Below are 12,022 nucleotides of genomic sequence, written 5' to 3'. Positions count from 1 at the left end.
GAAAGGTCAGTCACTTTAGACAACTGTAAATAATGAACCAAGTCAACCCAGCTGTAGGAAGAGTCACATAGAAATAGGTAAAATGAAATCCCTTTTTAATTTGTTCTTTTATCACTTCTGTCTATCCCGGCGTCATTTTTATGTGATAACATAGATCCAACTCAAGAGAACATGTATTGTACTGAATGTAGTACATTAAAATTGCAGTACAAATGCGAAAAACTGTAAAGTGTGTTTTTTTAGCAAGGACATAAAATTAGAGCAATTTGGTGGTTCGATATCGGAATTACTCTTTTTAGCATTATACCTGAATTAGAGTATCAAAGACTGCGCGAAAAATCGCTAAAATAAAACTACTGCTAAAATAAAACTACTGCTAAAATAAAACTACTGCTAAAATAAAACTACTGCTAAAATAAGTATGTTAACGGTATTTTCAATGTTGCAGGTCAAATGTCTAGGTCCAGATTACAAAATATTAGAAATTTTGTTTGCATTCATTAGATCCCCTGATGTAATCGGTCTGAAACTACATGAACACATTTCTTGCCTATGTTTGTTTCCAAAGTTATGCATGATTTATTTTGAAACTGAACAGATGACAGATTATGTCAATGTAGAACATCCAGAATTGCATTTGAGTTTCAAAGTGGTCGATTCATGGACTCGTAGATCTTTCGGAATTCCTAGTTTAAGTCAAAGTTCTGTGTGCAGTATAGGTCCAAACAAGCATAAATTGATCACTCCTCTTTGCATAGATATTTGATACATCTTTATTTATATTATGACCTTGTTATGACCTTTTGAGAGGTCACTATAGCCTCATAGTATTACCTCTGATTTCCAAGTCATTGGATGAAAAAACTCAATTCTTCAAAGTCATCACGCGACAAAATTATAAATAAATATTTTCCTCTCGGCAAGGCTGTGATAGCATTAGTGCATCTCCATTGAGGAAAATTAACCTTTTGGATTTCTTACTTGACAGCCTAGAAATATTTCAAAGGGTGTCCTTGCCATATTGTGTGTTATATTATAGCAAAATTGTATCAATTGCTACGTTTCTTAGGTTTTTAAACAAAGCTCAGTTTCACACACATGGATTAGATTAAGTAGCCTTTAGAAGAGAAACATTCTTCATAGTCTGTCCATTAAATGGACATCTTGGTGCAGGACATATTTATGACGAAGTTGTATAATAGTACATATTTATCAAGTGAAGGAAACGATGTCTATTTGCCAGTTCACATGTATCAGTAGGTGTCAAACGGAGGTGCAAAATGTCATCATTGTTCATTCGAATACTCCGGTTGTTTCTTCTGGAAAATACCCTATGCAAAGAAGCGGAATCCTCTGTACTAGATTTATGTTCAATTCTGCGCTAATTCAGGTCTTTATCATGTACTTGGAGATCATGTGTCTCTCTGTCACCAATTGGTTGTCGGTATTCTGTCGCATGATGTGCTAACGTTTTCTACTGTGATTTGCGAAATTGACATTCAAGCTATTCCATTGAATTAAGTTTCAAATGTGCTTCTTTAAAACAGTAGCCCATTAGTTTTATATAAATTGAAGAAGTTATTTATTACACATTCCTTAAGTATTAAACAGTCGATATTTTTCTAGGGAAAGAATTTGCGAGTTTGACTGGGATAATAGAATTTCTAAAACATTTAACCTGGTCATGAGAGCCCACTTGGTTTGCCAATATGTTATTATTTCATGGATGATAAATTTGTGATAATAGCAAAGTTGCAAAAATATTTTTGCTACGATAATGACCGACTATATAGTATCAAGGATTCACAATTCTAGACATCCGTTTCTCAATGTGGACTTTGGTAGTTTGAATTTGCTGCATTATAAGTCTGTAAAATTATATACAGTGGAGCAATGATAATCCGGACGCCAATAGTCCAGAATACAATTAAGATGTCGGAGAATGGCTTTGACCATTGTCTAAGTAGACGGATTAGCCAGTCCAGGAAATTCTTAATAACATGGGCTCAGTTGTTCAAATGGTGATAAGCTTAATTATAGGAATTTTTCATTTCTTATCTACTGCAAAACCCATGATTATATCTTTATTAAACTTAGAAAGTAGACCAAGAACAGAGTTCTTTAAAATCTCATAGAATCTTGTAAAATTAACACTAACAGATTTTTTTTTATTTGAAAATTGTCGTTAAACTGTGATTAGCCTAATCACCTTTGAACAACTGGGCCCTGGATTTTTTTTGCTGGCGGTTCAAGTTTCCGGATTATCAAGGGGTCACTGTATACTGTATAACATGAAATTTTCGTTGAGTAGAACATTTTATTGTTTCGTGATTACCATGAAACACGAATATAAAAAACAACAAAGCAAGCTTTACGTAACATTGAAACCATTATTCTATCGACAAACCACGAATTTTTCTACTCATGAAATGATTTGAAAATTCCAAACCACGAAACAAAGTACCCACGAATATTTCATGTAATACAGTACTAAAGGGATCATCAAAACTAAACTAAAATTAAAACAAAGAAGTTGTGTATATTGTATCGAGGCATTTTTATTTGTGTTACACAAACACCGTTCAAGCCTGAAAAATTACCGCTCTTTCACTTTTTATCGTTTGAAAATTAAGATCATGTAAATGAGATGAACAATTTTGCTGCATTAAGATCAGGATGTAGAATGATGCAGGCTACCGTGGCTCCCGCGGAATAACAATTGGAATATTATATTGCCCATCACTTTAGGCTGATGGGATGAATATAACTTATCGCCATAAATAACACAGCATTCTATCAGACTATAGTGATGGATTTATTTAAAATTTATTATTTAACCCTTAGTAGTACGTGGAGCCGGCGCGCTCTTATATCTAATAGCGTATGCCTGTCCCGGGGCTCCGCGTGATCCACGGGCACCAGGGTATCCCTGAACTCCTTGTCGGCCGGGGAGACCGGTCTCCCCCATTGGTCCCTGTGGGCCGTGGGGTCCTGGTGCTCCAGGGGCTCCAGCCTCACCCACAGCTCCGGGTGGTCCCGCTGGACCTTCCTCTCCTGGCATTCCTGGGAATCCCTGTATTCCGACATGTCCTGGCTCTCCTGGCATTCCTGGGTATCCTGAAGGATGAAAGATTCAAGATCAGTAACATACGACAAAATGTTACCAGTATTAAATATAAGGTAAGAGACCAGTAAAATAAACAGCGTGACTGACGTTTGAGGGAATGTTAAATAAACTATATCACTGATCTGTTAATTGGAGGACAAGGAAGAGTAAAACTATCACCAACATGTTAAGGTAGAGGATATAATAAGACAATCCATTCATCCGCAAGACAGCTGCTGAAGAACCCCAACAAAATGAACTGCCAATCTTTGTTTTCAACTGTCTTATTTATGCTCAAACATACTATTCAAGATATTGATCAAGATAAATGCCTCATTCCTCTTGAGCGTACTCCCAATGGTACTCAACACGATGTACATAACTTGTTCAGACATCAGGCATTTGGTATACAGTGTCAACTTATACTAACCCTGTGGTCCATAGTGGCCTGGCTCGCCAACAGGTCCTTGTGGTCCAGCTGGTCCGGGTTGACCCTGTTCACCTGGTTGTCCTTGCTCTCCGTCTGGCCCGGTGTCTCCCTTCTCGCCTTGCTCTCCCATAGCTCCCATCTCGCCTGGTGCTCCTTGGTCGCCCTTTGGTCCTTGAGGTCCATGCGCTCCTGGAGCTCCTTGTTCGCCTCCCGCTCCCTGATCTCCTTGCTCACCCTTAAAGCCTGGGTATCCAGTCTCTCCTTGTGGTCCAGCGGCACCGGGAAGACCAGGATGTCCTGGTTCGCCTTAAAAATAAATTACCAGGTATCAAATACACTTATGTTTTTTTTTTTATAAAATGTCATTTCACAACAGAAATTCCTGTGTATGTACTTTTAGTGCATGCCAGGCTTTGTTTAGACCCAGAAAATTGTTTGAAGTTGGTACTGATTACCACGAGGGACACATTTTTCAAGTTCTTTTTATTAAATTCTGAATGAACAAAGTATAAAGCCTACATATTTTAACAGAACTTACTAGATCTTTTCATTCATTAAATTTATCATATTCATTTGAGAGAAAAAAGGTTGTAGAAATCAAAACATTATTTTGAATTACATGTATTTTAGAATTTTAAGATGGCATTTAGTTGGACTTACCAGTGCTGCCTGGGGGTCCTGGTGGTCCGGCGACCCACATGTGTCTCTTTCTCCTTACTTTACCATCCTCTGTAGGGGAGTACATATACATCAAATATTTATATTGGAAATTTACATATTAAGTCATCAAAGTGAACTTAATTATTAATCTTTTATTAATTAAAACTCGCACGTACCTACATGGGATGACTTGATGTCTCCCTGACTTTGTCTGTTGTATACTTATATACAGCATTGAGTGAACCAAATAACTTATAGAGTGATTATTCATGTCATTGTGATCAAAATGTATGCTTCCTATCCCGGTCATTCTTACCGTACATCGACTCACGACCGCAAAATCTTCGTCTCCAGTGCCGTAATGCTTACCCCTCTGTGTTATGTCGAAATGCTTTGTTGTTGGGGTCCTTACCGGTGCAGCAGTATTCAAAAATTCCCTTCGTTTCAATGTCAATTTGCTTGATACCGAGTACCAAAGTACAAAACTTTTATTTAAAAGAGAATTACTCTGATAAGTAGGTTTACCTGTTTATTTTGTGGATTTTGAATAAATACATGATAATTTGAGTGTTTACGAAATACATACATATAAAAAAGCATAAAATGCCAATTTTTTTTTCTTTTTTTTTCTGAATTATCGAGAATTCTAACAATTTTACCACAATAAAATCGTAAGATTTTTGTAATGAACTGTATTCCTGGTAATACGGCGACAGTCACAACACAATGCGTACAATGGTTACCTTAAACTATCACAGAACGCTAAAATGGATAAAACTGCTCCTCTGAAATCATCGAACTGGTACTCGGAGATATAAAGTCTAGCGTTCATAATAAGTTTTTCAACTTCAAAAAAATATAAGTACACATATATGCATATAGTTAAAGTAAGTAGATACGCTGGTCAGGTTTCATAACAGTTCTCAACTCAAAGTAAATAAGTAAATTCGTCATCTACTTTATCATAGTACTATATTTTAATATATTTCACTGAAAATAAGGACAATCTGTAACATATTCACTGTGAAATATTGATAAACGTTGTAATGCATTTCACAAATAATTTCATAAATGCCTGTAATTCATTACACATACATCATTTTAGTATAATTATATAATCTGTACTTACGTTAAGAATCATTGATGGAACCTGACCGGTTTGATTTAAGTTGATATTATCATAATTTGTACAGACTGTTTCGGATAATATGTTTCGACTTACTAAATTCAAAACACGTATATATAAAAGTTTGCTAAGTAGCAACCGTGTGCAACAGAACCCATACTGGTGACACGATATTCTCATTTATCCGAGTAGTATTTTCACTTCACTGCATCAACGATTTACCGTTAAATAAATGATATTCTGCAACAAAATATAATGTTTCTTCATTGCATCTATCTTTACTATTGATTATGACGTTAATAGCCAAACAATACTCAATTAATTAAGAATTGTCCGCTATCTCAGGTTTATCTGTTATCAATAAATATAAAGCGCTGACATACCCTTTACACACGAAAGTCGAAACAGGTTTTCTGAAACACTGTACGTTGAAGTGAAATCAACTGCTTGTGTGTAACGAAGCAGAACGGGTCTGCCAAACGTGACGGTATACGTTCCGGTCCATCGCTAATCCAAATATCATAGCCGTTTATTTCATGAATCAAATAATTCGAGGTATATACTTAAACTGTGAAGGTTTTAACGAATGTAACGCAACATAGCCGTAGTAATATACATGGGTTATCTTTTACCCGCTTTTTGTGCATTTAGTTATCGCGATTATAAAATTGTCCAGCGAAGTCTCGAAATCTGATCCCCTCGAAAATTACCGGCTACATGGTATTTTATACAAAGAATTCCTGTATATTCGGAGTAACGACTGGCTTTTGTGCAATGGTACTATAGATGCCATATGACCAAAATCACTGATTATGAAATTATTTCCAATCATTTGGATTTCATATATGAATACTAGAAATCAATCGAGGTTAAGTTGTTCTTCTCTGCGTTGCAGGTCCACATACACTTAAACAATCTAAATGTCAATTAATGTTAATACTACACGTAATTTCTTTGCGATTTCATACATTTAAGTACATTAGATCTTACTGTCGGTATATAGCATCTACTGAATGAGTTTTACTGAGTGTAAAGAAAGACTATTAAGACTGGATACTTTATAGTGTTTTATTTGTTCAGCCATAGAGCAACGATAACATGGTTTTCATCACATTTATATAGTTTGTTGCCAATTGGACGGTATGCCTGAACACTAAAATTATTTGAAAGTAACATTTATAACCAGCCGACAAATAATTCGATGGAATAGAACAAATGAATGAAAATGCATTGGAATTTCAAAATGTCTTATTTAATAAATACATTTACGCTTATTAATAGCCCTTTGAACCAACGGCTGGCTGGTAAGATTTAGCGGGAGCGGGCTGGTATTTTACTGGTGCTGGTTGATAAGATTTAGCTTGGGGAGCTGGCCTTCTGTATGCAGCGACATAATATTGGGCTGGCTGACCAGCATATCCTTGAGGTCCTGGGGGTCCCCTTGGTCCCTTTTTGCCCCTTTGTCCTGGGTATCCTTGAGTTCCTTGTGGTCCTGGTGCGCCATGTTGTCCTGCTTCACCCTGAGGGCCATCGGGGCCTTGTGGTCCTGCAGGGCCCATTGCTCCGGTTTCTCCCTGAGGTCCTGGAGCTCCTTGATCTCCCTTCTCTCCCATTGCGCCTGGAAGTCCTGGTGGTCCAGCTGGTCCATCCTCTCCCTTTTCTCCTTGAGGTCCTGCGGGTCCTATTGCTCCTGGCATTCCTGGGAATCCAGTCTCTCCCTGAGCTCCTTGCAATCCAACATCTCCTTGGGGCCCTGGTGGTCCCTGAGGTCCCTGCTCTCCCTGATCACCGGTGAAACCCTGTGGACCATGTGGTCCGTCACGGCCTGGGGGTCCAGCAGGTCCTGGCTCACCAACGTCTCCCTTACCGCCGGGGGCACCAGGTGCACCTTGAGGTCCCATTGGACCATCTTTACCGGTTAAGCCCTTTTTACCTACAAGAAGGGGTTTTATTAGACACACCCAAACGGAAAGCGGGTCTCAATAAATTCAAGTTGCGAAATTAGCGAGAAACTTGCGCCCGCGTGGCACGAATGCGACACGTTTCTGCGATAACCAAGTATCAAATGAAATTATCATATTCTATGCTAAATTTTTGAATTAACTTCAATAATATTAACATTTTTCGCGCTATGGTATTATAACTGTGTCGTTGATAATTCGTTGATACAAATTACTACGCGTTAGATTTAACAGCTTCAAATAATCAAGAGCAATAAGTATCCATAACAACAGTTAATAATGTAAAAGAGAAACTTACCAGGCATTCCAGCTGGTCCTGGTGGACCTCTAGCGGCGGCATAGAAGTAAGCACCACTTCTCTTCATACGGTGGGCTGCATCTATGGCTGCATCGTCGTCTATAGCATGAAAAGAAAAGTGAAGGATTGGTCTACTGCCGAGCGAGAGACCGCGAGGTGTCGACCACCTCACATCGCAACGCATAAACCCCCTAATATGGCGTATAATAGAGTAGGAGGCGGGTTATACAGAGCACCAAGATTACGGAAGCATACATCAGTCAAATTTTAAATTATTTCCTACTGTATGTGGGTTGTACTCATACTTTTTTTACAGATAATAAAATGTTCTTTGTCATGAAAAAGGCTAAACCTCATCAAAATATATCAACTTGATTAAAGCCAGATATGCCATTCCACTCACTTATACTTCGTTACAGTCGACTGGAACGTACAGTATCGGAGTGGAATAGGTGATCTGGTTTTAATGAGATTTCAAATCATACTTAATATCAAATTAAATTTCTTGGTTATTTTTATTTTAATATTTGATTAATTTTTAAGATGTTTTAACTTAGCAAAAGAAGTTTAATAACAAAATCTAAACACCGATACAAAAATGGATTCAATGGTTTTGAGCCGTCTCACAAAATATTGTTTTGAAATCTAGTTCAGTTTTTATGAAAATATTGAACCAAAAATCCTTACGTTTTATAGTGATTTGATACCAGTAAATTAAATATATTTTTCTGTAGGATACAGTGTATTTACTGCTTGCAGTCTCTCTAATATGCGTCAGTCATTTGCGCAATGATAACGTTCAATTAGCTATTGTGTGAATGTAAATAAGGATTGTGTATCATAATTGTAAGATACAAAATACACAGAATGGGTAAGAAAAAACACCTCTAAACCATATTCATCTAATATACTGTGCTAGTATAGTAAAATGCAACACAATTATAAATCAATCAAAGATACTAACAAATCTAGCTCTTCCTGACTCTTAAAGTGAAAATGTAAAACTTACCTCCTGGGATAATTCCGGCAACAAGGTCATCCAGACGTTTCTGTAAATCCTGAATCCTGGTTTCAAGTTCTCCTAAGTCTGCTGCACTGGGCGCTACATACGTGGCCGCAATGCCCAAGACGAATAGAAGTATAGAAGCCTTCATAATGACGTAGAATTTACTGCAAGTGAGCCAAGGACTGGGGTACTGAGGCTGGACGCGAGCTTATATACCCGGCCCTAATTAGCATACTGAACTCTCCCTGGCAGACACCTTGCCCCGACTAAGAAATGCTGTCTTTGCATTCTTGTTCGTGTACGTCAAATTGCCAAGTCGTCCGATAACGAGCGTGATATGGCCATAGTTTATACAATAGTAAATTTTTCAAATGGTTTTGTAGTTTGATATTATCTAAATAATTTATTTCCTTTTAATAATGTTAGGTCAACTAAATGAATCTTAAATAATCATCAATTCCGGAAATACAACAACTGCTGTTATAGAAGTCGTTCACTGAATGGATGTTAATTTTTATGTTCAATAGTGATTAAATCGTTTATTTGCCTTATAAGTATGGTAATTCAACAAAACAAATCTTCATTATTATGTTGTATTTGTGTTCAAAATATGTTTATGGCTGAATAAAGTTTATATCCATGCTTTATGCTGTATGCTGTGTTCGCGAACATGTTTCAGGAAACGGCATCATTGATTATTTCCATGATATTTTTCATTGTCAATCTAACTTTCTTTGTAACTGCTTCTTTTGGAAATCTGTTGCAAATTATATCTCCAACTATCAGGTTTAAATTTTCACGGCTAAATAATAAATAAGATATATGCTTTATTTTTATTCATTAGATATCAAACATGTTCAAAACCACTTAACTATATTCTCGAAATTCTTTTGTTTAGAATGAAAATCTTCATAATTTAAAATGAAATGAAAAATGCATATGATACAATCGGGCATATACATATTACCTATTTCGTTTGAATTTATAAAAAAATCACTGAACTTTTATTATTAAAATTGAAATTTGAATTAATAAAAAAAATAATAATAATAATAAAAAAATCTGCAATACATGCAAGCAATTTTAGTTTGTATATCTTCCTCTCTGCATGCACAATTGGGCACCAATGTTGCAGAGCCCAGTGCTATCGGTATTGACGCATATGGCGAATCAAACCACAATTACTGAGCCGGGCGTGACGTTCATAGGCACATGTTGGGAGTCGATGAACTCTCTAGAAAGCAGACGCTGGCAGGATGCAACTGACCATAAACGCTCGCCAGTGTTTGTGTTGGGTTAGTTTACCTTAATGAAATTAAGTGAACGTCCGTAGACACGTTGTAAAATATGATAGCATACCTAACCTACTTCATTTAAATGTTAAAGGAACATTCATTCGTGGGGCCATTGTGAAAATGTTGAAGTTCTAAACTTTAAAACAGAACTCTTGGAATTTGATAATATCTATTAAAATGCCTTGCGGTAATATAATTATTATTGAATGATTCTGGTTATGGTTGTAGTAAGCCTAAATCTATTGGCGGTTTATCAGTATTCTCCAGTGGTGAGAATTAATACGTTGTATAAGGAATTTTATACTTTAGAAAGTTGGTGGACCTGGTTGTTTAAGTATTTATGTAATGGTTTTATTTTTCACTATTTGAAGAAAAAAACCCATTTGTTTTCCCTTTACGTTTTAACTGGGAACCCTAAACCCGAATGAAGGAATACTTGAAGAAAGAGATGGCAAGGCATCTCTAAATCATTCCCCTCACGCTTCAAGTACACGTATCACTTGCTCAAAATGAGCAAATTACGAACGTTTTGAGATTTATTCCAAAATGAAGTTGCTATAGAGATGACAGTCGATATCGTTGAGTAGTAACAGTAACCCCGGCGTTGGCCTTACTCTACTGATCATACGTAAATACAATCCTATTCTAATTGCGAGCATCGCAAGACTAACGAGACCTTTAACCTCAATCAAATATATTTCTGTTCTGATTTTTACATTGGTCCAAAAGAAGATGTAATTATACACATTCTACAAAGAAAATCAGGTTACATTTGTAGCATGTACTTGAAACTTTTTCTGGAATCTAAACATATTGAAACAGCTGATGAGCACAATATTTGAATTGAAATAAGTCATGACATAATAAACCTGTACAAAAAAATATAATCAAGTCAAAAGATGAAACGACACACATCCATGCGAATGTTTATTTGAATTCTGTAATTAAGTTGCTATAGACGTTTTACTTTATACTGCCCAGATATGCCCTGGTACGTGTTACATTACCAGTCCTGTAAGCTGTGCCAAAATGTTCGGTAACTGTATACTACATCAATCATGTCTGTCCAGGTCCCAGCACTGGCTCAATTAGGACATCGTTATCTTAAAACCTACTTCTCCTGTATTGAAATGAGTATTGTATTTGTTTAGCATTCTTTAGGGAAAATTTATTTCTAAGCTGATATGTAACAGATTTCCTGCTAGAAAGAAATGAAGAATATTTAAACGTCTTTATTTTGGCTGAAATAAATCTAAGCGTAAAAATGATTTTGAATAAGTCAGTGCAATGATGAATTTGTGTATTTTAATAATTGCTTTAATTGCAGGCAATGTAATTAGAGCGATTATTTAAGGGATTATGTCAGTTGGAAATAAGATAAAATGTGTACATTTACAGTATTTGTTTTAATAATTAAGTTATAGTTTAATTAGAATAGTTCGCAACGCCTGTCTATATTATATTGTTTTGCCATTTGCAGGATTTGACCTACGCTACTTCAGCGGTATATTTCTAATGTTGCGTTTTATGCCGGGGAACGTACACATAAACCGGGCATGTACCTTTTCATTGGAATTTTATTTATTTCGATACTTCCAAGAAATATGCCGCTGATGTAGCGTAGTTCAAATAATCTGTCTTATGATTTCAAGTTTTGTAGTAACGCGAGCTGACTATATATAAATATAAAAAGACTAATAATAAAGACAGGTTTAGCGGACTATCTATATTCATATTCCAAACATTTTTTTTTTTTTACATTTTTTTCCTGGAGTGTTTTATTTAAATGTCAAAATAATGAAAGCTTAATTGATTCGGTTGGTGTGAAGTGTCATGTTGCACGTAACGAGTACGTTATATTAAGTTTAATGTATAAAAATAGCATGTTTCATACTGTAAGGTATATACGCAGCTTATGGACAACTTTCAATGTCAATTCGAATAAATAAACAGTGCATGAAAGAGATATTAGTTTAGTGGAATAAGGTAGTGAAAGGGCTTTTGCATGTGAATAATTACTCAAACAAGGACGTGAAAATATAAAAAAAAATATTACTTGAGAAATTTCATTGCCTCTTTTTATATACTTCAAACATCTTGAATATTATTTGATTTTTTTTCCATTTTTCTCATCGTGTTG

The 12,022-nt window shown here is 36.0% G+C and overlaps 1 protein-coding gene across 2 annotated transcripts; it reads right to left on the bottom strand.

Moving 5' to 3' along the window:
- Positions 1-2,540: 2,540 nt before the first annotated feature.
- On the bottom strand, positions 2,541-8,788 carry LOC138323590 (collagen alpha-1(XI) chain-like). 2 transcript variants are annotated; one of them, XM_069268299.1, is made up of 4 exons: positions 8,591-8,788; positions 4,197-4,265; positions 3,537-3,842; positions 2,541-3,117 (listed from the first exon to the last, which is right to left on the bottom strand). In XM_069268299.1, exons 1-4 carry the CDS (start codon positions 8,733-8,735, stop codon positions 2,834-2,836), a joined length of 804 nt encoding a protein of 267 aa, XP_069124400.1. In that variant the 5' UTR covers positions 8,736-8,788; the 3' UTR covers positions 2,541-2,833. The 2 variants fall into 2 exon arrangements, with proteins under 2 accessions (XP_069124400.1, XP_069124399.1); XM_069268298.1 differs by lacking the exons at positions 2,541-3,117; positions 3,537-3,842; positions 4,197-4,265 and adding exons at positions 6,377-7,255; positions 7,582-7,680 and having other exon boundaries at positions 8,591-8,787.
- Between the last annotated feature and the right edge of the window lie 3,234 nt (positions 8,789-12,022).

Source organism: Argopecten irradians, chromosome 5 (genome assembly GCF_041381155.1).
Source record: "Argopecten irradians isolate NY chromosome 5, Ai_NY, whole genome shotgun sequence".
Classification (NCBI taxonomy): domain Eukaryota; kingdom Metazoa; phylum Mollusca; class Bivalvia; order Pectinida; family Pectinidae; genus Argopecten; species Argopecten irradians.
Note: the sequence above shows the minus strand (reverse complement) of the source record. Positions and strands in the feature narration are given on the sequence as shown.

What these genes read in the sequence shown, in the direction of transcription:
- LOC138323590 (XM_069268298.1), bottom strand. Translation starts at nt 8,735, where the DNA reads ATGAAGGCTTCTATACTTCTATTCGTCTTGGGCATTGCGGCCACGTAT. An exon ending in TGCCGGAATTATCCCAGGAG is followed by an intron (nt 7,681 to 8,590) that starts GTAAGTTTTACA and finishes TTCATGCTATAG; the next exon opens with ACGACGATGCAGCCATAGAT. An exon ending in AGGACCAGCTGGAATGCCTG is followed by an intron (nt 7,256 to 7,581) that starts GTAAGTTTCTCT and finishes CCCTTCTTGTAG; the next exon opens with GTAAAAAGGGCTTAACCGGT.